This window comes from Engystomops pustulosus, chromosome 2 (assembly GCF_040894005.1).
Source record: "Engystomops pustulosus chromosome 2, aEngPut4.maternal, whole genome shotgun sequence".
Lineage (NCBI taxonomy): Eukaryota > Metazoa > Chordata > Amphibia > Anura > Leptodactylidae > Engystomops > Engystomops pustulosus.
The window spans coordinates 28,660,495-28,682,253 of record NC_092412.1 but is presented as its reverse complement, the minus strand read 5'-3'; the positions used below and the strand labels follow the sequence as shown (position 1 = coordinate 28,682,253).

The 21,759-nt window shown below is 43.1% G+C and overlaps 1 protein-coding gene across 2 annotated transcripts; it reads left to right on the top strand.

The window, feature by feature from the left end:
- The first annotated feature begins 1,627 nt into the window (after positions 1–1,627).
- Positions 1,628–21,207, top strand: SMCO4 (single-pass membrane protein with coiled-coil domains 4). 2 transcript variants are annotated; one of them, XM_072132964.1, is made up of 3 exons: positions 1,628–1,780; positions 13,004–13,064; positions 20,503–21,207. In XM_072132964.1, the coding sequence occupies exon 3, from the start codon at positions 20,564–20,566 to the stop codon at positions 20,741–20,743; it is 180 nt and encodes a 59-aa protein (XP_071989065.1). In that variant the 5' UTR covers positions 1,628–1,780; positions 13,004–13,064; positions 20,503–20,563; the 3' UTR covers positions 20,744–21,207. The 2 variants fall into 2 exon arrangements, with proteins under 2 accessions (XP_071989065.1, XP_071989066.1); XM_072132965.1 differs by lacking the exon at positions 1,628–1,780 and adding an exon at positions 1,893–2,072.
- Positions 21,208–21,759: the final 552 nt, after the last annotated feature.

The following is a 21,759-nucleotide window of genomic DNA, read 5'->3' as shown; positions in this document are numbered from 1 at the left end:
TCAAATTTGTTTATTACTCTCTGTCTAATTCCTTATGCGTAGTGTAGGGTGTATGTATCTGATCGCTCCCTGTTATTGGGACCATGGGGAAAGTCCCCTGATTAGGGCATTTATCCTATTATAGACAAAAGTGAGAGAGTGAGGTGAGAGAGTTTATGTGTTGTCAGTGGAGGAGGGGGGAGTGTGAGTTTTTAGTGGGGGAAGGGGGTTGTGAGTGTGGGAGGGTGGATATTGTGTGTGTTGTTAGTGGCAAAGAGTGAAGTGTTGGTGCTCCCCCTCTTATTATGGTACCCTCCTCTGCTCCCCCTTTTATTATACAGGCAGTCCCTGGGTTACATACAAGATAGGGTCCGGAGGTTTGTTCTTAAGTTGAATTTGTATGTAAGTCGAAACTGTATATTTTATAATTATAGATCCAGACAACAAAAAAATTTGGGCCCCAGTGACAATTGGAGTTTAAACATTTTTTGCTGTAATGGGACCAAGGATTATCCATGAAGCTTCATTACAGACACCTTACAGCTGATCATTGCAGTCTGGGACTATAGTAAAGCATTCAGAAAGCTTCACCAGAGGTCAGAGGGTCTGTCTGTAACTATGGGTTGTCTGTAAGTCGGGTGTCCTTAAGTAGGGGACTGCCTGTAGTCTACTGACCCAGCGAACGAGCCGGCGCTTGTTAATAAGCGACGGGAGCCGGCTCCACTCAGTGAGCCGATGCCTCAGTTAACCCCGCCCCTATCTGGCTCACCACGCCCACTTTAACCCAATACAATCGGGTTAAAAGTGGTGTGGTATGGGGTGACTGACTAGCCTGCGTCTCCCTATTTTATATTTAATAGGGAGCTGTTCTGGACCCAGTAGAGTGTGTTGTCAGTGAAGGAAGGGGGAGTGTGAATGTGTTGCAAGTAAGATAGGGGGAGTGTTTATGTGTTGTCAGTGGAGGAGGGGGGAGTGTGAGTTGTCAGTGGAGGAGTAGGGAGTGTGAGTTGTCAGTGGAGGAGTAGGGAGTGTGAGTTGTCAGTGGAGGAATAGGGAGTGTGAGTTGTCAGTGGAGGAGTAGGGAGTGTGAGTTGTCAGTGGAGGAGCGGGAGTGTGTTGTGAGTGTGTGTGTTGTTAAAGAAAGGAGAGTTAATCTGCCATAAATATATCTCTAGAAATGTTATATATATATGTGATAGTAAGAGGTTAGCGGTAACGCCTGTATAGGGGTCATAGATGCTTGTACGGGCAAATTTTTGTCATGGAGATGACGTCAAGGGGGAAATAATCTCAATACACAGGTTTTTCGCAACTTCATATTGATGTGCAGAATAGCGTTGACTACTACTCCATACAGTTTATCACAATATGCTGATCCTGTGATGGCAAAAACTGCACTTTGTAAAAATGTCTGACCTCTAAACTCTCTTTGTGTAGAGGATAAATGTATAGGAAGGTATAGCTGCCATTTGTCATTACTGATATCCAGAGGTGATTTTATAATACACATTATAATACAGATTGTTGCTGTGCATGTATTGTCTGTGTGTGTGGGGGGGCACATCTGTCCTGTCTGCTGTACACTTCTCCCTGACACATCTGCAGGAATCTCTCTATCAGTAACGGGTGGGCGTGGCCCCCGCCGCCCGTGCAGCCACGTCAGCCCTCACAGCTGCCGCGTCTAATAAAGTTTTGAGGCTTTGAAGCGAGGCGCTCAGTCTGCCGGGAGTTGTAGTTTTGCTCGCCCGATCTGGAGGTTCCTCTCATGGGCTGCTTGTTGGGACCAAGCTGAGAGCAAGAGGTGAGAGCTCACCGTTGCAGATAGGAGCGGAGCTGGGGTGCTGCTGCTTGGGGGTCTCCCGGGGTGAGGGGCGGGGGTCTTCATTACTAGTAATGGAAACATGGGCGATCCTGCAGTAGAAGTTGTGTGGGTGCAGGTCTGGGGATCCCAGCACTCAGGGGGTTAATAAATCGCTGCTGTTTGGGTTGCACATCCCTGTAACTGGGGTCACATAGTTTGGGGAAAAGTTATTGTTCTGTGTCCCACCCCCTTGTGACCCCCGTCGCCTTCTGACAACTTTGTTGACAACCAGGTAAGTTGTCGTTTTCGATGTCTCGGATGTTTTGTGACTCTTAAAAATTGTGTTTTCATCCAAAGAGCCGTCGCAGTTTAGGACAAAGTTGTCCATTTCTGCAGGAAAGCCGTCTGACAACTGCATCGTCCGATAATACAGCTGCTCTAGTGGTTGTCAGCTCGTAGAATGACAGTCTGCATGGCTGATAGGGGTTGTCAGCTAAATTATACATGAAATTCAGAGTCCCTCTCTCTAATTTTGGACTAATTGCCATTCATGACCCTTGAAAAGTTGTGTGACAACTATGTTGTGCCATAATACAGCTGCTTCAGTAGTTGTCAGCCAGTATAATGGTATTGTAACACTTGGTATGGCCAACCGTAGTTGTCAGCAAGATTACGAATGCAAATCTTTCCTCCCTTTGTCTCATTTTGGAAGGTTTGCCATTCTTGATCCCTGGAAAGTTGAGTGACTACCATGTACTAGATTAGTACAGCTGCTATAGTGGTTGTCAGCCAGTATAATGACACTTGGTATGGCCAACCGTAGTTTTCAGTGAGGTATAATTGCAAATCTTCCCTCCCCTTGTCTCATTTTGGAATGTTTGTCATTCAAGACCTCGGAAAAGCTGGGTGACAACCATGTATTATACTAATACAGCTGCCATAGTGGTTGTCAGCCACTAGCATGATATAGACAGTGCGGCTAATGGCTGTTGTCAGACTGGTAACAAATGTAATTAAGAGACCCCCCCTTTCTAAATGTGGAACAATTGTCATTCATGACCCTTGAAAAGCTGGGTGACGACCATGTAGTACCCTAATACAGCTGCTATAGTGGTTGTCAGCCAGTATAATGACACTTGGTATGGCCAACCGTAGTTTTCAGTGAGGTATAATTGCAAATCTTCCCTCCCCTTGTCTCATTTTGGAAGATTTGTCATTCAAGACCTCGGAAAAGCTGGGTGACAACCATGTATTATACTAATACAGCTGCCATAGTGGTTGTCAGCCAGTATAATGACACTTGGTATGGCCAATTGTAGTTGTCAGTGAGATTATAATTGCAAATCTTTCCTCCCCTTGTCTCATTTTGGAAGATTTGCCATTCATGACCCCTGGAAAGCTGGGTGACAACCATGTATTACCCTATAGTGGTTGTCAGCCACTAGAATGACAGTCTGTACTTCAAGAGAAGGTTGTCAGCCAGCAAACAAATGCAAATCGGTGCTCCCCCTGTCTAATTTATGGAAGAATTATGACCATTCATGACCATTGGAAAGCTGGGTGACAACCATACAGCTGCTATAGTGATTGTCAGCCAGTAGAATTATGGTCAGTACAGCTAATGGTGGTTGTCAGACTGGTAAAAATTGCAAATTTGTGACCCCCTTTCTAATTTTTGGAGAAAAAAAATGCTATTCGCGACCTATGAAAAGCTGGGTGACAACCACATTGTACCCTAACACAGCTGCTATAAGTGGTTGTCAGCCACTAGAATGACTAAAGGAGGTTGTGCATGAGGTAATTCATGCAGATTAGTGCCACCCCCCCTCCTAATTTTGGAATATTTGTTATTCAGGGACCTTTAACTAGGCTGTCACCCAACTTTCCCATAGACAGACAGGACAAAATAATGCAGACTGTAAACAACTGCATTTTTATAACCTTTTCTTGCACATTTTCACTTTTTTTTCCTGCACGCCATGTTTCACATTATTTAATATTTTTAGATATTTTTGTCTATTCCATATGTTCGAAGGGAAAGTGCTTTTCCGAAATCTGCTCTAATCTCATATATGGGGTCGGGGTTAAATCACCCACTTATCAATTGACGGAATCCGCCGTGACAGCGCCATCCACTTTTCTGTGGCCGGCAATTGTACTGCAGGCACTGTTCAAGTGAAAGGGGGCTGAGCTGTAATACCAATCACAGCCACTATACAGTGTACGGCGCTGTGCTTGGAGCCATAGTTTGCAGTTAGCGCCTCCTAGTGGTTAAACATTATAATTTTAAACTTGGATCCTTGGGAATTGTCAGCGTCTACCTCTGTGTAACATCCAGCAGGGATGGGGTTAAATGGAGCGTCCTTCAACCGCGCTCCTGCACGTTAGTCACGTCCTGTGATGTGTACGATGCTGAATACAACCATGCGGTGTAGCTGGTGCAGAGGACAATGGAGAATGAATAGCGCGGCATTGAGCGGGCGCTGACTCAGGGGGAGAACGTATTCTGCCACCTGTAGTAGTACACACAATGCTGCTGCTGCTGCTGCTCCACGTGCTAAGGCTGTGTTCACACACGAGCCAAGGCTGTGCAGCCTGCAGACAATGTTATTTATTGTCCCCGCAGATCTGTGTAATCATTCATTTGGGTATGTGTATGTTGTAAGTAGCAGCAGGACTGTAAAATATGGATTTCTATTCCAGGATTGTAGCTTCTCCAAGTGCACTGGGGGCGTGTCCTCACACTGCTGTGCTCTGTGCTCTCTGCAGACAATGTTGGTTATTGTACCTGGAGAGATGTGTAATCATTGAAAGGGTGTGAATGCTTCTATTACAAATATATATATTTTTTTTTAACGTAAAGAAAAGGAAATAACTTTGCACGTATTCTTGATTTGCTGCGTTGAGTACACAGCTCCTGTGCAGACTAATGTGTCTCCATAGTTACAGACTACAAAGTAACCCGCAGTCAGGTTTAACTCTATGTACAGTATTCATATGTATTGGTAAACGGCAGAGTGTAGTGAAGGGGGAAGATGGACTACAGGATGATTGGAGATTTAAACCTGACCTCTGATTCATTGTAGTCTGTTACCGTGGAGACGCATAAAAGTTGATAACATTTTTACCTCTTTGCTTCACTTTATGCTCTTTTATAACTAAGAAACCCCATTGGTGCTGTCCTTGTATAGTCCAGCACCTCTACCCAGATTTAAAGGGATTGATTACTTTCTATAATTGGTGATGTTACAGATTTTTCTGATTTATTCCTATTATAATGTCACTTTTCGGTACCCCACTACTTAACGTGCCTGTTTTCTGTGACTATTGGCTACATTGGGGCAGATTTACTTACCCTGGATTCGGGTCCGGGATTCATTAAGGTACTTCCTCCGCCGTCCACCAGGTGGCGCTGCTGCGCTGAAAAGCATCGGAACGCACTGGAGTTCACCGGGCTGGGCTGAGTGAAGGTAAGTGCAAGCTCCGCAACAGGTTTTTTTTTTTTTTTTGTTTAAATGTGGCGGTTTTTCCGAATCTGTCTCCTCCATTTTGCACTTCTATTGACTTATGGGAAGTTGCTATACTGAGTGTTTTCCTGTTGGTGCAATGGCTGCATTATCTGAAAAGCGATAATTTTAATGTGGTTTCACCTCTATAATTTCCATTGAGCATGTACTGACTTAAAATCCTCTTGACTCGCCTCTTATTTCGAGGAGGCGAGTCAAGGCTGAGGAGGCTGAGGACCGTGCGTAACTGGGTTTAATTCATCACATATCACAGGTCCATTATCTATACAGTTCAGAGAACAGTGCACCCTCCTGCAACTTTTACACAATCTTTTTTCCATGAAATCCTATCACGAGCTGCTATACTGAGTGTTATTCTGTTGGTGGAATAGCCACATTCTCTCCATATCCACCGTTTTTAATGTAGTTTAACCTCGTGCACCGTCTGATCTGGCCCCTCCACTACTTCCATCTAAATAGTATCCACGTTTTTGCTTGAAATCTGCAGTATCGGCCCATAGCAGCTGTCTCCGGCTTGCTGAAGCAGTAAATTACTTTGCGCCGGCTTTTCAATTTAACCTTGATATTTTTTTTTTTTTTTGTGTTTTCCGCCTTTTGTTTATTGGTTCTGGGCTGTGATCCCAGCGCTTATAAACCCATCTCCGCCTGCAAACTTATCTCCTGCATCTACGGCTTAACACCCGCCTGCGAGAGGCACTGGCCGGACCCTTCATTAGACTAAACCGCGCCAGAATTGAACAATTGTATTAAGCTGCGGTACCGGCCAGTTGGCATCAGATCGACACATGTGGCCCAGAATAGGCTGATGCTGGTTACTTATCTGAATGAATCATTAGCGCCTGTGTCTGTGTAAGGTGGATGCAAATGGCTGATAATATCACTTATACTGCGCTCCAGATTGCTAAATTTGGACCTATCTATTCATCCGGATTTGAAAAACTGGAGGTACCCTCTTCAGAGTAGCAGTTTTGGTGTGGAGGCCCAAACGCTGGGGCTTGACATGTAGGAACATGCATATTTTGGATTTTACCATTATCAAAAACATTTTCTATTTTCTGCAAATCAGCTTTGCTGTATAGTCTGGGATGGAGCAGCAGAGTCGCCTCATCGTGATTAGAGGATAGTAGGTTGTTTTATACTGCTGAAGACTTAGATATAGCAGGATAATTATTTAATGGGTTGTCTAGACACTACACGTATCTGCTGCCTAGAACCTTCCCATCCCAGAAGTCACAAACTGAGCAAATGGCTAATCTAAATGAATCGTTAGGGGGCATCTATGTAATCACCTCAAGATGGATAAAATTGGCTGCTGTGAGACTGTAATGATAACATCACTTGTGCAGAGCTCCAGACCACTAAATCTTGTTCTGCCTGGTCATCATCTTAAAAATGATCGGAAAAACTTTTTGGGAATTTTATGAAGTCAGATGTCCCCCCCCCCCCCCTTCCTTTTCAAAGTTGCAAACTTTGTGGTTGGAGTCCGTGGTGATTGCGGTACACATTAAAACACATATTTTTGTGGCAAATTATCATTTATTGGTTATGATCTATGCTGCTGAGCTTTGCCGTACAGACTGGGCTAGAGGAGCAGAGTCTTCTCAGAGTGATTTCTTTGTACTGCTGAAGATCTACACAAGTCAGGGTTTTCAGATGGCCGTCTTATCTGTTATATGGATGTTTATACTCTGCACTGATCAGCCGATACAGAACCGTCCCATTGCTGGTCACTATACAGAGGTGAAGCCTAAGGTAGAAAACTTTGTCTATAGTATAGGTGGTAACTGGGTACTGCGGCACAGCTCCTATTCAATTACTCTAGCATTGAAAAACTGGAGTACAGACACGCTGAACTAGACAGATTCTTCTCTTCCTGGTTCCGTACACTATATAGCAGTGATGGCAAACCTTTTATACACCGAGTGCCCAAACTAGAACCAAAACCCATGTTTTTTTTGCAAAGTGCCAATGCGACAATTTAAGCAGTAACTTATTACTCCCTGCTCTGTCACAGGTTTAAATTGTATAGGAACCTGAGGACACCAATACAGTAGAAAGAAGGAGAAGTTTGGATCATCATTGTAGCTTCCTTCTAGGGTCCTGGGCTGCCTGGGACTGCAAGAGGCCTTGAGTCCTGTCTGGCAAACTCTACCCTGGGGTGAAGGCAAGGGTGCCTATAAAGAGGGCTCTGAGTGCCACCTCTGGCACCCGTGCCATAGGTTCGCCACCACTGCTATATAGGATCTCGAGGATGTCCAGTTGGCACTTGTGGTCCAGATACTAGAACCCAGAGATCCGATTATGTTGATCTCTTCACTAGATATACTATATATAGATATATTAGATATCAAGAATGGATAAGGGCCAAGACAATTTTTTTAAAGGGATGTACTAGGATAAGGTCTGACATTTGACACCTTTAACCCCTTTAAGACCAGAACCTATATAATTTATATTGGGAACTAGACATAAATGCAGTCCGTCTGGCTCCAGCAACCAACAACACCCACCACCTTAATGGAGGTGATGGCGTCTGATAATCCGGAATCTGCAGTATTGATCTGTGACGATAAGGAGCATATGTGATGTACATGACTTGCTGTCAGTGTATAGGACGTTGTTCACATTGCCATCTCTGTATAACCCCCTGTACAGACCCCCGCAGTCATTATAAATCTCCATACACAGGGTTCTGCGTTGCCGCGCTCCCGAGGATTTGCACGCTCCGGTGACATTGTAAGTGGTGAATGTTTGAGCGTCCTTGATCTGTGGAGCCATTAGCAGGTTTATGTATGTGTCTGCCGGGATTCATTTGGTGTTAAAGCCGGGATTACAGCAATCTGTGGCGGGCGGTGCGTCTGCTTAAAGACGTTCAACCTTTCTGTTTATGGGATCTCCGTGTTAAGGTAGTTCCATAGTATCGGCTCTTAATTGTAGGATAAATTCTAGAATGTGAGATCTCGGCATTAACAGTGTGAGGATTTACCAGGAAGCTGAAACACTGAAGCACAAATCGGAGTAAGGATTTTTTTTTTCCGGGGTAACTTAAGGAATTTCGGAGGAGCTCCATACAACCAATTGTTTCACCCCTATCCGTGGGGGACAGACTATGGTTGGCCATCCTATACTATACACACACACACAGGTAGTATAAAATAAAATTTTTGGCTACAAAAATTTTGGACAGGCGTAGTTGGTCTGGCTTAATGTGGGTTCACATTGGGATGTCCTCAATGAAAACCCTCTTCTGGACCCGCCCTGTGTGGCCTTACAACACACCTCGTCTTCTCCATCAGCCGTAGCTACCTCCTGCTTTCTTAGCGAGCGCTTGTCCCGTCTTTGTCTATGAATGACTTTTCTCCTCCAACAGATTCAGATCCTTATGACGACTTCTCCCAGTCCTTGACTTATGGCTGCCGGCACTTCCCTGATGGTAACAGTGTTCTCTTCGTATGAGTTATATTCAGTCGTAAAATACAGACCATCAGAGAGTGAACATTGACCCAGAGGCACAACATGGTCATTTTGATACTAGGTGTCCCTGTATCCTTTAAGGACTCCTGTTTTCATGATGGCAGCCAAGGTCTACCTTCCATGCAGATGGCGGGATCACCAGAGATTGGGAGTATATGTTAGATAAGACCACCGATCCTAGTCAGACACATCACCTACTGCTTACATCGGTTGTAAGAGCCTCCTAAATTCTTAGTTCTAATTTGGTCCTTCTTGGTCTTGGTGGACATGGATGACATTTCTTCTCCACAAGGTTCAGATCCTTATGACGAGATCTCCCGGGCCTGCTGCCGGCACTGTCCTAATGGTGGCCCTGCTCTCTTTGTTTCAGTATACTCAGCCTGCAATCCTAATTTCATAATGGGCTTGTTGCAGGAGCTCCTAGGACCATGGGTTAAACCCCACAGTGATGGCGAACCTTTTTGAGACCGAGTGCCCAGACTACAACCAAAATCCACGCATTTTTCACAAAGTGCCGATAATAATTTGGTAACTAGTAAAAATTAGTAATTAGTAATAGTAATTTATTTTTTTGTTGAATTGTTCTCCTAACCTACCTGCCTCCTAAGGACACTGATACAATTGAAAGCAGGAGGGCAAATCCGGACCATCACTGGAGCTTCTGTCCAGGGTTCCGCTGTACAGGAAGAGTTATGGGGCCAGCAGGAGGACCTTCAAAGATATTCCGGTCCTCTCCGCACCTTCTTGCTTTTCGTTCAGTCCAAAGCCGCCAAGAGATTCTAGGTGCTGGGGATCTATTTTCGCTCCTATTTTCCAGGATGTATCTTGTACATGCTTGGCCAACGAGGTGCCACCCTGTGAGGACATATGAGATACTTCCCTGATGATTAAAGAGTTAAAATCGCACTGAGTTTAGTAAATCTTGACTTTAATGGCTCTGCAGGTTCCCTTTAAGCGTAAACTGGATGATATCCCTTATCCCTTATAATTCGTCTGCATCGTCAGGCTCGTTCATTAAAGCCGTGTAATTAGAGCCATTCGTTTGCGGCTTTGCTGATTCCTGCACTTGTGGCCATGTAAATGTAATAGGATTTTATTTTTGTCATTTTATTAGAAATCTATGTCCCTAATTAAAATCCTGCAGCGGGATGTTTGAGTGCCCGGACATGCTGAAAATGCCCTTGCTGACGCGTTTCGTGTTAATAGGAAGACCTCTGCCAAGGAAGGCTTTTACATCTGCCCCCCCCCATCTAAGATGAAGAGTGCAGATATGTGACTACATCCAGACGCTCTCCTCAATCAGCCGCTGCGTTATTACAGCCAGACAGCTTTAGGTGCCGCGCGCTTCGCTTCAGCGCTTACATTTATGGATGCTCTGACTTATTAACATAAAATATGTAATTTAGCGGAATAATTTTTTGGAGATAGATTCTACTGTACTACACATCATAAATTTATACAGAAGCCGCTGTAAGGGCTTGTTCAGACTGCTGTAATACAGATGCATTTTATCGAATGTGCAGGTTAAATGACAATTAGATCAATCTCCATTGCTTAGTTTTCTGATCTCCCACATTGGATTACATTACAGTATCTGGTGTCCACATCTACTCCCTGTACAATGACCTCTATATAGATAACACTGACCCATCATTACATCACTACTGACAATAGATGATGTCACAGCTTATCCCTTCCCTCTCCCTGTACAATGACCTCTATATAGATAACACTGACCCATCATTACATCACTACTGACAATAGATGATGTCACAGCTTATCCCTTCCCTCTCCCTGTACAATGACCTCTATATAGATAACACTGACCCATCATTACATCACTACTGACAATAGATGATGTCACAGCTTATCCCTTCCCTCTCCCTGTACAATGACCTCTATATAGATAACGCTGACCCATCATTACATCACTACTGACAATAGATGATGTCACAGCTTATCTCCTCCCCCTCCCTGTACAATGACCTCTATATAGATAACACTGACCCATCATTACATCACTACTGACAATAGATGATGTCACAGCTTATCTCCTCCCCCTCCCTGTACAATGACCTCTATATAGATAACACTGACCCATCATTACTTCACTACTGACAATAGATGATGTCACAGCTTATCTCCTCCCCCTCCCTGTACAATGACCTCTATATAGATAACACTGACCCATCATTACATCACTACTGACAATAGATGATGTCACAGCTTATCTCCTCCCCCTCCCTGTACAATGACCTCCATATAGATAACACTGACCCATCATTACATCACTACTGACAATAGATGATGTCACAGCTTATCTCCTCCCCCTCCCTGTACAATGACCTCTATATAGATAACACTGACCCATCATTACATCACTAGTGACAATAGATGATGTCACAGCTTATCTCCTCCCCCTCCCTGTACAATGACCTCCATATAGATAACACTGACCCATCATTACATCACTACTGACAATAGATGTCACAGCTTATCTCCTCCCCCTCCCTGTACAGTGACCTCTATATAGATAACGCTGACCCATCATTACATCACTAGTGACAATAGATGATGTCACAGCTTATCTCCTCCCCCTCCCTGTACAATGACCTTTATATAGATAACACTGACCATCATTACATCACTACTGACAATAGATGATGTCACAGCTTATCTCCTCCCCCTCCCTGTACAATGACCTCTATATAGATAACACTGACCATCATTACAGCACTACTGACAATAGATGATGTCACAGCTTATCTCCTCCCCCTCCCTGTACAGTGACCTCTATATAGATAACACTGACCCATCATTACATCACTACTGACAATAGATGATGTCACAGTTTATCTCCTCCCCCTCCCAGGTTAGAGTTGGCTCCAGACCATTGCTTTAAAGCAGATCACTAAATGCTGTTAAATTTTTCAAAAAGTTACACATTTTTAAATTTGAATTTGATGAGCCAAAAGAAAAATTGGCGACACTTTCCCTTTTAAACAACCACCAGTGACCACAGTGTAACGCACTTGTGCTGGAAGTAAATACTTGATCCTTCGCCATCACTCTCAGGTGGGGATGGGGAGGCGGGGGAACAATCACTGTTGGGTCAAAATTGCAGTATATTTTTGACTACAATTTTCGGGTCCTTTTTTATTTATTTTTTTTGTGTGCAATTTTTGTTCTACCGGACTATGGATATCCCACTGATTGGACTTGTTTTTGTGCCTTTTTTCCTTCTATTATGTTAATGCTCTCTGTTGTAGTCCATTCCTTTTTTACAGGGTAAGGTTTTTAATGAGGGAAAATTGCAAATCTTCCAGAAATCGGCCTCAGCGGCCCTCCTGGGATCCTACAGACAAAATGGCGATTTCAGCCAAGACAAATTTTGTGATCACTTTTATTCTGGTAAAGCGAATGGAACCATTAAAAAAAAATTTAAAAAAAAATGAACAAATAAAAAATTAACATTACGTGTGGTCCCATTTTATACTGACCCTGTTAAAATTTGCGGTAAGTGGTCATTCCCTTTAAATGGTCACTTAATGATGTCCGAAATTTACATAAATCAGTAGTACCAATGACTACAATGTCATTGGCTTAGAATTTTTAATTCTAATTTGTTTTTTAATTAATTCATTATTTTATTTGCATTTACCTGCACACTGGAGACTGTTGTGCAGCTTAATTGATGTGACTATAAATGAAAATTTAGTTTTCTGGAAATAAATTATTTGTAAAGACAAGCGCCAAGTGAATTACTCAGAATCTATTTGTAATTATTTTGGAGCTGGATGGCGGGGGATTTCGGTTTCCTGGATGCGTTAAGATTTTACATTGACGGTAGAGGACTCCCACAGACATCTGGTTTACATCAACAGCAATAAACGGAAAAACTGAGTCACTAATTTAGTCAGAATATTTTTAAAGGAGTTCTGTAATGAAGACAAAGTTACAGCTTCCTCGGGGGCTGTCCCACAGTAGCTCCACCCACTCGTGCAATATCTATATAGATGATTAATCTATCCACAAAAGTCTTTTCTATATTGCCGCTTTTAAGCTACAGTTAAATGGAGAGCCTACAGAGAACTTGTCCTCTGGTTGTGGAACATCCTCCAGTGGATGGGCAAAGGGGTGAAAGCCACATTGTTGTATATACATTTACGCATCCACTGTGTAGTAGTTACCACTGAATTCTGTATCCGATTCTGTATTCCAGGTTTTAATAAAAGGAGAGGAACAGAACTCTAAGAAAGGATCAAGAGTTTCATAACCTGAAGGTATGGCTTACCTTAAAGCGTAACTGTAAAGCTATAGTGATTTTACCAAATTATTATATGTGATTTTCCCCTTTTTGAAAACAAACAGAACAATGCTTCCTTTGTGTTGCTTGTCCCTTTCCAAAGCTATGACATTTTCTGTTCTGAAAGTGTTTGACAAAAATCGTTCTCACCCAAGGTGAAGTGGGTGGAGACTAAGGTCTGTCTGTCTATGCCCTCAAGCTGAGACCAGTTAGCTTGCCCACAGAACCCATGATGCCTTGTGTTCTCTCCCAAAGTAATTTAGCATTAAATCCATTTAGTTTCCCACAAGTAAATCCAGTGAACACTACACAGAGCACAAACAGGACGTATATGGTGACAGCCTGGCAGCTTCCATCACATGGAGGAGCAGGGGGCATATGATTTATACCACTTATTACAAGTAAACCAGTTACATGCAGTCTATAGCCTGTGCCGTTTGAGCAGTAAGGGTTAATAGCTTATCTGGACAGAGCTAATACTGCGGATGACAAGGTGGAGGAGCAGTGAAAAGAGCAGAGACAGACAAAGTTCTCTAGAATCACAGACTGGGATGGAGGGACTGATGGGGAATAGGGAAGATCCTGCACCTCACTATTCTGTGCAGGAGACCTCTGCATACACATCCAGTTCTGCTACATGCACATGACCTCTTCCCCTGTGAGCAGGGAGCAGCAGCTCCTCCCCTCCCAGGAATCTGTAGTTGGTTTACACTTTTTCTCTGTGGGATTCCAGGGCTTATCTGCACATGGAGGGGAGGCAGCCATTACATCAATGAGATAATCTGAGGGCTATAGCAAGGAAACTACTGCATATACTGTAGGTAATAAAGATAATAGGCAAAGATGTTTTGCATCCCAAGAGCTATTGTTTTGTGCAAAATAAAAAACCTTTACATTTACTCTTAATATCATTTATATCCTATAAAGCATGTTCCCATAACCTCCAGTCCCCATCCAGTACATGCTAAGGAGGAGAATTTCAAGGACACGGGATGTCACAAAGTCCTTGATCCTGCTGTTGAAGAGTCTTGTTAAATTAACATTATGGGTGGTTCCACTGGTGGTCTTATACTGACCCTGTTAAAATATGCTGTAATTGGTCCACCCAAATGGTCACTTAATATTTTAGAAACTTTACATAAATCAGTAGTACGAGTGATTACAAGACTACATTGTAATCCATCGCATCAGAGGAAAGTTTCTCTTTCTCCACTTATCAGACTCTTTTCCTGTTCCTCCTTCCCGCTAAATTGCCATTCCCTCTGCTGAATTTCATCTTGCTCTAGTAAGACTGTATTAAGATTACACAGATGGAGAGGGGAGCAGTGGAGAAATAGGTTAGGAAATGGAGGTTACAGGTTAATTTATGTACTCATTTAAAGGGGTTTTCCCACGAAACGAGTTGCTAATCAGTGGGGTTCTCAGTGATGAGACCCCCATAGATCATTAGAACGGGGTGTACCCCACTTCACACCACACCATGAGATTAGCAGAGCAGCGAACCCCCCCCCCCCCCTATTAAAAATATAATGATGTGTCTGGACCTCCCCTTTAATAGCTCTTACATGAAAGTTCTATGTACCTGCCTTGACGTAACAGACGCTCCTTAGGATATTTCTTACACAAATCTGTATCTCCTGCCAATTTACCCTGTAAGATAAAAGGGAAGAAAGATCAAAACCGTTTTCGCTGGTGGGATAATGTGGCCTAGAAATGAAATTGTGGTAAATTCTGAAAGATGAAAAGATTTCGGGAAGTGAAAAAAACAAAAAAAAACCTTTAAGAGTGAAGGAGATGTAACTTCCAGGGTGATGGAGGTCTGTTTAACCCCCAATTGTTCTGAGGGTTATGATGCGAGGCCACAATGCAAAATCTGTACTAGACCCGAGATGGGGGGAATTAACATAAGTTTCTGAGGTAAAACTGTTCTGGTTTCCCATGGAAACCAATCAGAGCTCAGCTATAATTTTATAAACCGCTGTGGGAAAGTAAAAGCTGAGCTCTGATTGGTTGCCGTACGAATAGTTCTGCTCTAGGAGACTTGACTCTTACTTTAAAAGTAGTCTCCTCTAAGTCTCCAGGGCCTAATTGCAACCACGCCCTGTGCACTCCCCTCTGTTGTGCCCCTTATTTCTGAGATGTAACCCCAGACTTGGAATATTTGGAAATTTTTTATTTTCACACTGTCAGAGAGAACACAACAGCCTGATATTTCATATGTCAGCTTTGCTGTATAGACAGGGACTGATGAGTGGAGTGGTCCCCTACTTAAGGACACCCGACTTACAGACGACCCCTAATTAAAGACGGACCCCTCTGGATGCTTTACTATAGTCCCAGACTGCAGTGATCAGCTGTAAGGTTTCTGTAATGAAGGTTTATTGATAATTCTTGGTCCCATTATAAAAAAAAAATAAAAACATTTAAACTCCGATTGTCACTTGAACAAAAGAAAATTTTGTCTGGATCTACAATTCTAAACTATACAGTTTTGACTTGCATACAAATTCAACTTAAGAACAAACCTATGGAACCCATCTTGTATGTAACCCGGGGACTGCCTGTATATAATTAAAGATTAATTATGTAAAAATTTTTTGTTTAGTTTTTGGGGGGTGGAGTGTCGCTTTAAGAAAATGGAATAATGTATAAAATCTGGAAGCAGTTTTTTAAATTTTTTTTTATTCTCTCCTCTTTTATATTCTGCCTGTGTTATCTTTGGGTTTGCGTTCAGTGAAAGGCAAAATGATAGGAAAATAGAAAATTACAGTGTGTAATGCAGCATCGACTGCTAGAGACCCGGCCAGATAAATGGCGCTTACGAGTAAATTGGAGGTTTTTACTGTAACATAAAATCAGTTGTTTCGGTTGATATCAAACCCATTTTATTTCTGGACTCTGCTGCTTAGTGTTGTCATTCATCCACCGCGGGATTGCAGCTCTATCGGGCTGGAACATCTCAGGAGCTCTGTGTGTAAGGCTTATACAGTGTCACAGATAGGAGGGTGATGTAACGTGGAGCGGCGTGCACGCTTTGTTTTCCAACAGGTTGGAGCCGGCAAAATAGCCGAAGGTCAAACATGGTTTTGTATTTGGAACCTAAAATTGCCTATTCTCATGTCACTGCGACGCATGCAAGTCCGACCCGCGCTGTCATGCCCGATATCAATGACGCTGTAGAACTATACATATAGGAGGCTGGAACATTAGATTTAGCCATTGGGTGACATATTTTAAGTTTTTGAGTCAAAAAGATATGAGAATATGTCTAAGAGGGATAGGGGGGTCTTGCTCAGGAATGTAGACAAAAGAGCATTCCCATGGCCCTAAATGGTCATTTAACTTTTCGGGAGCGTAAGTGACTACAAGAAATGTGTAATATATCAGAGAGAAAATGCTTCCTTCTCCACTTACTTTGGCTCTTATCATCCCCCCCCCCCCCCTTACTCCTAATCTGCTTTTCTCTATGAAAGTTCTACTGAATTCTCTCCTCTCCATAGAATTTCATGTAATTCAACACCTCAATGAGCTAGAAAGAAGGGAACAGTGAGTCATAGCAGCTAGGTTTCCTCCCAGTAGCTGTGAGAAGACTTTTCGGTAGGATACGTAACTACAAGAAACTGTGTAATGTATTATATCAGCAGAAAGGGCTTCCTTCTCCACTTACTTTGGCTCTTATTATCCCCCTTCCTACATCTCATTCTGCTTTTCACTTTAAAATTTCTCCTGAATTCTTTCTTGCTGGCATGGGTTACATGGAAGTCTATGGATAGGGGAGCAGCAAGTCACAGCAGCTAGGTCTCTTCCCAGAAGCTCTAGTAGGTACAGACTGCATCATGAGGGTTTTAGTGCACCTTGAGTGTGGTAATATGGTCCAGTGCCCCCTCTATTACTCTGTTTCATAGGGGGAGGAGGGTATGGTAAATGAAGTGTGAGTGCAAGGTTTTTGGGGGTTGAAAATAGGCAAAAGTGGGCCGACCACACCCATGGTGCAAAGAAATGCTAATTTTCACATGCATAGAAATGAAGATTTCTCTGCATTCAAGCCACAAATATTCTTGATATAAAGTATGGACCACCCAACTTACAGACTAACCTCTCTGCTCACTTTGGTGATGCTTTACTTTAGTCCCAGGCTACAATCATCAGCTGTAAGGTGTCTGTAATGAAGTATCATAGTTTATACGGTTGAAAAAAGACACTTGTCCATCAAGTTCAACCAAGGAAGGGAAGGGATTGGATGAGGAAGGGATTTAGGGGAAATAATTCTATATAACATAACCATCATTGTTATTTCACCCTTCTTGAAGCTCTCTGCTGTCCCTGCTGTGACCAGCGCCTAAGGCAGGCTATTCCACAGCAAAAAATTTTGAAAATCCAATTGTCACTGGGACAAAAATTTTTTTTTGTCTGGATCTACAGCTATAAAATATACAGCTCCGACTTGCATACAAATTCAACTTAAGAACAACTTGAGGTCGATTTGTCTATTACACCTCGGGAATTGTCTCCACTTTTAGAAGAAGCTTGGGTGATCAGGTCTCTTGCCATAGAGCTCAATGATCTCCTCCATGGCCCTCGGTTGACCGTCAGCCATCTTGAAGACTAGAGAGTTCCCATTGTATCAGTTCACCGTCGCATTTCATTGTTTGCCGAGAGTAGACTCTGCTCTTTATCTTCCGTTTCCTCCGTGTAATTGACGAGTCTAATCCCCCGATGCACCGCCAGACCGCTATACATTATTGATGGCCTAGTAATGTAGGATTACCGCCATGAATATTTAATGCGACACTGCGGATATGTATTTATTAGGATTAGAAGAGGATTAGAATCAAGTTTACAGGTAACTTCTATTCATTGGCCATAATGATGTTTGACCCGTTGTGTGCCGGTATGGAAAGAAGAATTATCGATTAGAAATCTAAGCGACTTCTTTGCTATGCATTCCCTTTGGAAGTTACAGACAAGAAGTGAGTGTTCCATAGCGTAGGGATCTGTAGCTTTAAATAAATTCGAAAGACCATATGAAAAAAGTGATATTTCTGTATTCTAGTGTGAAAAGAACACTTTTCCTTCTCAACATGGTTTGTAAAAAATGAAATCCTCTTATTTGTTAAATCTTCTTATATTTTAGTTACAGCAGTGATATCCTCACTCTTAAACACCTGTAACACCATTTTTCTCACACTTTTCTGCGGAAAAATCTAAATTCTCATATTAATGTTCTCTGACGTAAATTTTTGGGTTATGGCCTATATGGTACTCCAGAGCTGCATTCACAATTCTGCTGTCCTCCAGCGTTGACTGATTGATTCCAGCCTCAGAGTCCAAACAAGTCAAGAGAGCTGAACTCTCTACACCTTTCACTTGCGACTCTTATATCGGGTTTTTGTAGATCCCGACTCCCCAGAATCCAAATGAGACAAGTATTATTATGTTACAACTGTATTGTACTCCAGAGCTGTATTCACAATTCTGCAGACTGCAGAAACACAACTACTTTTTCATGTTCAGTATCTCTTAAGAGCACGTTTCAATAAACTCCTCTTTCTCCGATTACTTTGTCTCTTCTTATCCTCCCTCTGTATCTACAATGCAATATCCACAGAATTAGTCTTGCTAATAAGGGGGAATAAAGCGCATTGTGGCATCGGATAACATAGAAGTCTATGAAGAGGAGAGGGGGGAAGTGATGAGGTCTCCACCATGTCAGATAGGACTGCATACTGGCTAGAGGCGGCGTTACTTCTCGTGTACATACATTGGACTTCTGATGCCTTCAAAGTTTGTTAGGAGGGCTAAAATAAAGAAGTTGATTACTGAAGACCAACCAGGGATTTTCTTTTATAATTTTATGCTTCTTTAGTGACTGGATGACAAAAGACTTTCTTGTAAATTGTAGAGTATGGTTGCCTCATCTCGCTTTATATTAAAGCCGATTTGGCACAGTGGGAACACATCTATATTTTTGGAAATCGGGGCTCTCCCTTGATTATTATATTGTCATTGGCTGTTAAAGGTGCACAGTCCTTGGGTATATTCACTAGTGCCATAGACACGGAATAGGTTAATAGAGACCATACATGACCGCTGGCCAGTTCTTGTATCTATCTCCCTTGTTGTCGTAGTTGAGAGGGGGAGGGACGGATTGGTTGGACCCCCCGTCTTTTGGATACGGCCTAAAGTTGTATGATTACTTTCTCAATGGTCACTCGGGGTAAAAACTCATCTTCCTTTTACAAGCCAACAAGAAAGGTGGGAAAGGTATTGGAAAGTAAATACAAAGATCTTATGACTGCCGTTCCTTCTGCTAAGCCCTTGGGCCCAGGATGTTGTCTTATAATCTGTTTATTTTGCTCGGCTTTGAAGGGTTCATTATATGCAGCTTTTTATTTGTATATAGCAACTGGAGCAGATGGCACCAGAAGTGACTGTACTTGTTGGAAGATCAAAGTGATGGCCATGCAAGTGGGAGATGTTGGGGCAACAATTTTTTTTTTTTTTTTTTTTTTTTAAATCAGCAAGTGCTTTTGTGTGTATATGTATGTGTGTAATATTCCAATGGGATGAAAAAAGTGCTAGTTACTTTGGTACCTCTCGCCATCTTTATCCAGTCATGGACTAATAACATTATTTTTAGCTTAAGACCAGTTGGATCACTGGTTGGTGACCTTTTTCTTCAATGGTTGACCCAAAATAAAAATGCAAGTGGAGGCAACAATCATAAAAATAACCTATCCATATGATAATATCTTTGTACCATACTGATCTTAAAGTGTCCAAGTTGGTATTGGGTTCCAGTCTAGGGAACTAAGGCTGGATGAATAATTAAATTAATTAGATTCAGTTGAGAACTTTAGCTCGAGGACATCTGAGCCTTGAGCCAATGGTTCCACCCACTGGGTAACTGCTCTAACTGGCCTCCAGAGATATGAGGCTGATGGCCAAGATGACATCAGAACCTGGAGCTATAAAAATATAAGTGGGGAGCAATGTAAGTAAAGGAGGGCGGGCATGGAGCGTGACGACGAGAGGAGCAACGCGGAGGGCGGGCATGGAGCGTGACGACGAGGGGAGCAATGTAAGTAAAGGAGGGCGGGCATGGAGCGTGACGACGAGAGGAGCAACGCGGAGGGCGGGCATGGAGCGTGACGACGAGAGGAGCAACGCGGAGGGCGCGCATGGAGCGTGACGACGAGAGGAGCAACGCGGAGGGCGGGCATGGAGCGTGACGACGAGAGGAGCAACGCGGAGGGCGGGCATGGAGCGTGACGACGAGAGGAGCAACGCGGAGGGCGGGCATGGAGCGTGACGACGAGAGGAGCAACGCGGAGGGCGGGCATGGAGCGTGACGAGAGAACATGACTCGTTGAGTTCTTTATCTTATTAAGTCCTTGCTTTTCTTCCTCTTCCAGATCTGTAGCTCATCTGCTGATACAGATAGTTTCTCCAACACGTCTTCGAGAAACCACCACAATGAGACAACTGAAAGGAAAACCGAAGAAGGAGTCTTCCAGAGATAAGAAGGAGAGAAAACAAGCCATGCAGGAAGCGCGCCAGCAGGTCACCACCATAGTGCTCCCCACCCTCGCCGTTGTGGTGGCGTTAATCGTCGTGTTTGTCTACGTGGCAACACGTCCAAACACCATCGAGTAACGTCTGCCCCCCCTCCCCCTGTACGGGGGCAAAATGCTTTGTGCCAACTGAACCAAATACAACTTTTTTTTTCCTATATTGACGAGTTTATAACGAGGACCGGCCGGTGGTCCGCTGTGTTTTTATCTGATTGGCTTCACCTCTGCCCTTTTTTATATTGAATGTAAAATCGAGAAAAATAAATTTTTGTTAGGGACAAAACAAAAAATGGGCCATAATTTTAAGTTGAACTAAAAATTTCCTTGTGCCTTTTTACAAATGATTTTTAAATCTACCAGCTTAAAAAATCTTGGGGTAGAGAGTTTGGGTGGGGGGTGGGTATGACTGTTCTTCAGATGTACAACACTGTTGTTATATTCTGTCTTGATTGCCAAAGGACTCTACTATGTGATGACGTCAGTGTAATATATTGTACCCGACTTCCCCCATATTTATTTTTGGAATAAACAATGGAACATCTGTTACCTCAGTTTGTGTGTGTGTGTGTTTTCCTGCAGTTTTAACCCTTTCACGATCAAGGGTTGTAATAAACTATGGATTATGACAGATATCAGCTACACAAGTACCTGACATGTTCTGCTAATACACATGGCTGCATCTTGGAGCAGTTGTATTTGTCACACACAGGCTGCAGGGGGCGCCAGCACCAGGAAGCACATGGAGGATCCATTACACATCACATCATTATACAGGCTGTCAGTCATGTGTATTGGAGTATCTCATACACACACAGGCTGCAGGGGGCGCCAGCACCAGGAAGCACATGGAGCAGCCATTACACCATTATACAGGCTGTCAGTCATGTGTATAAGAGGATCTCATACACACAGGCTTGAGGGGTCGTGGCCACCAGCATCTGGAAGCACATGGAGGAGCCATTACACCTCAAACCATTATACAGGCTGTCAGTCATGTGTATAGGAGGATTTCATACACACACAGGCTGCAGGGGGCGCCAGCAGCAGGAAGCACATGGACGAGCCATTACACCTCACACCATTATACGGGCTGTCAGT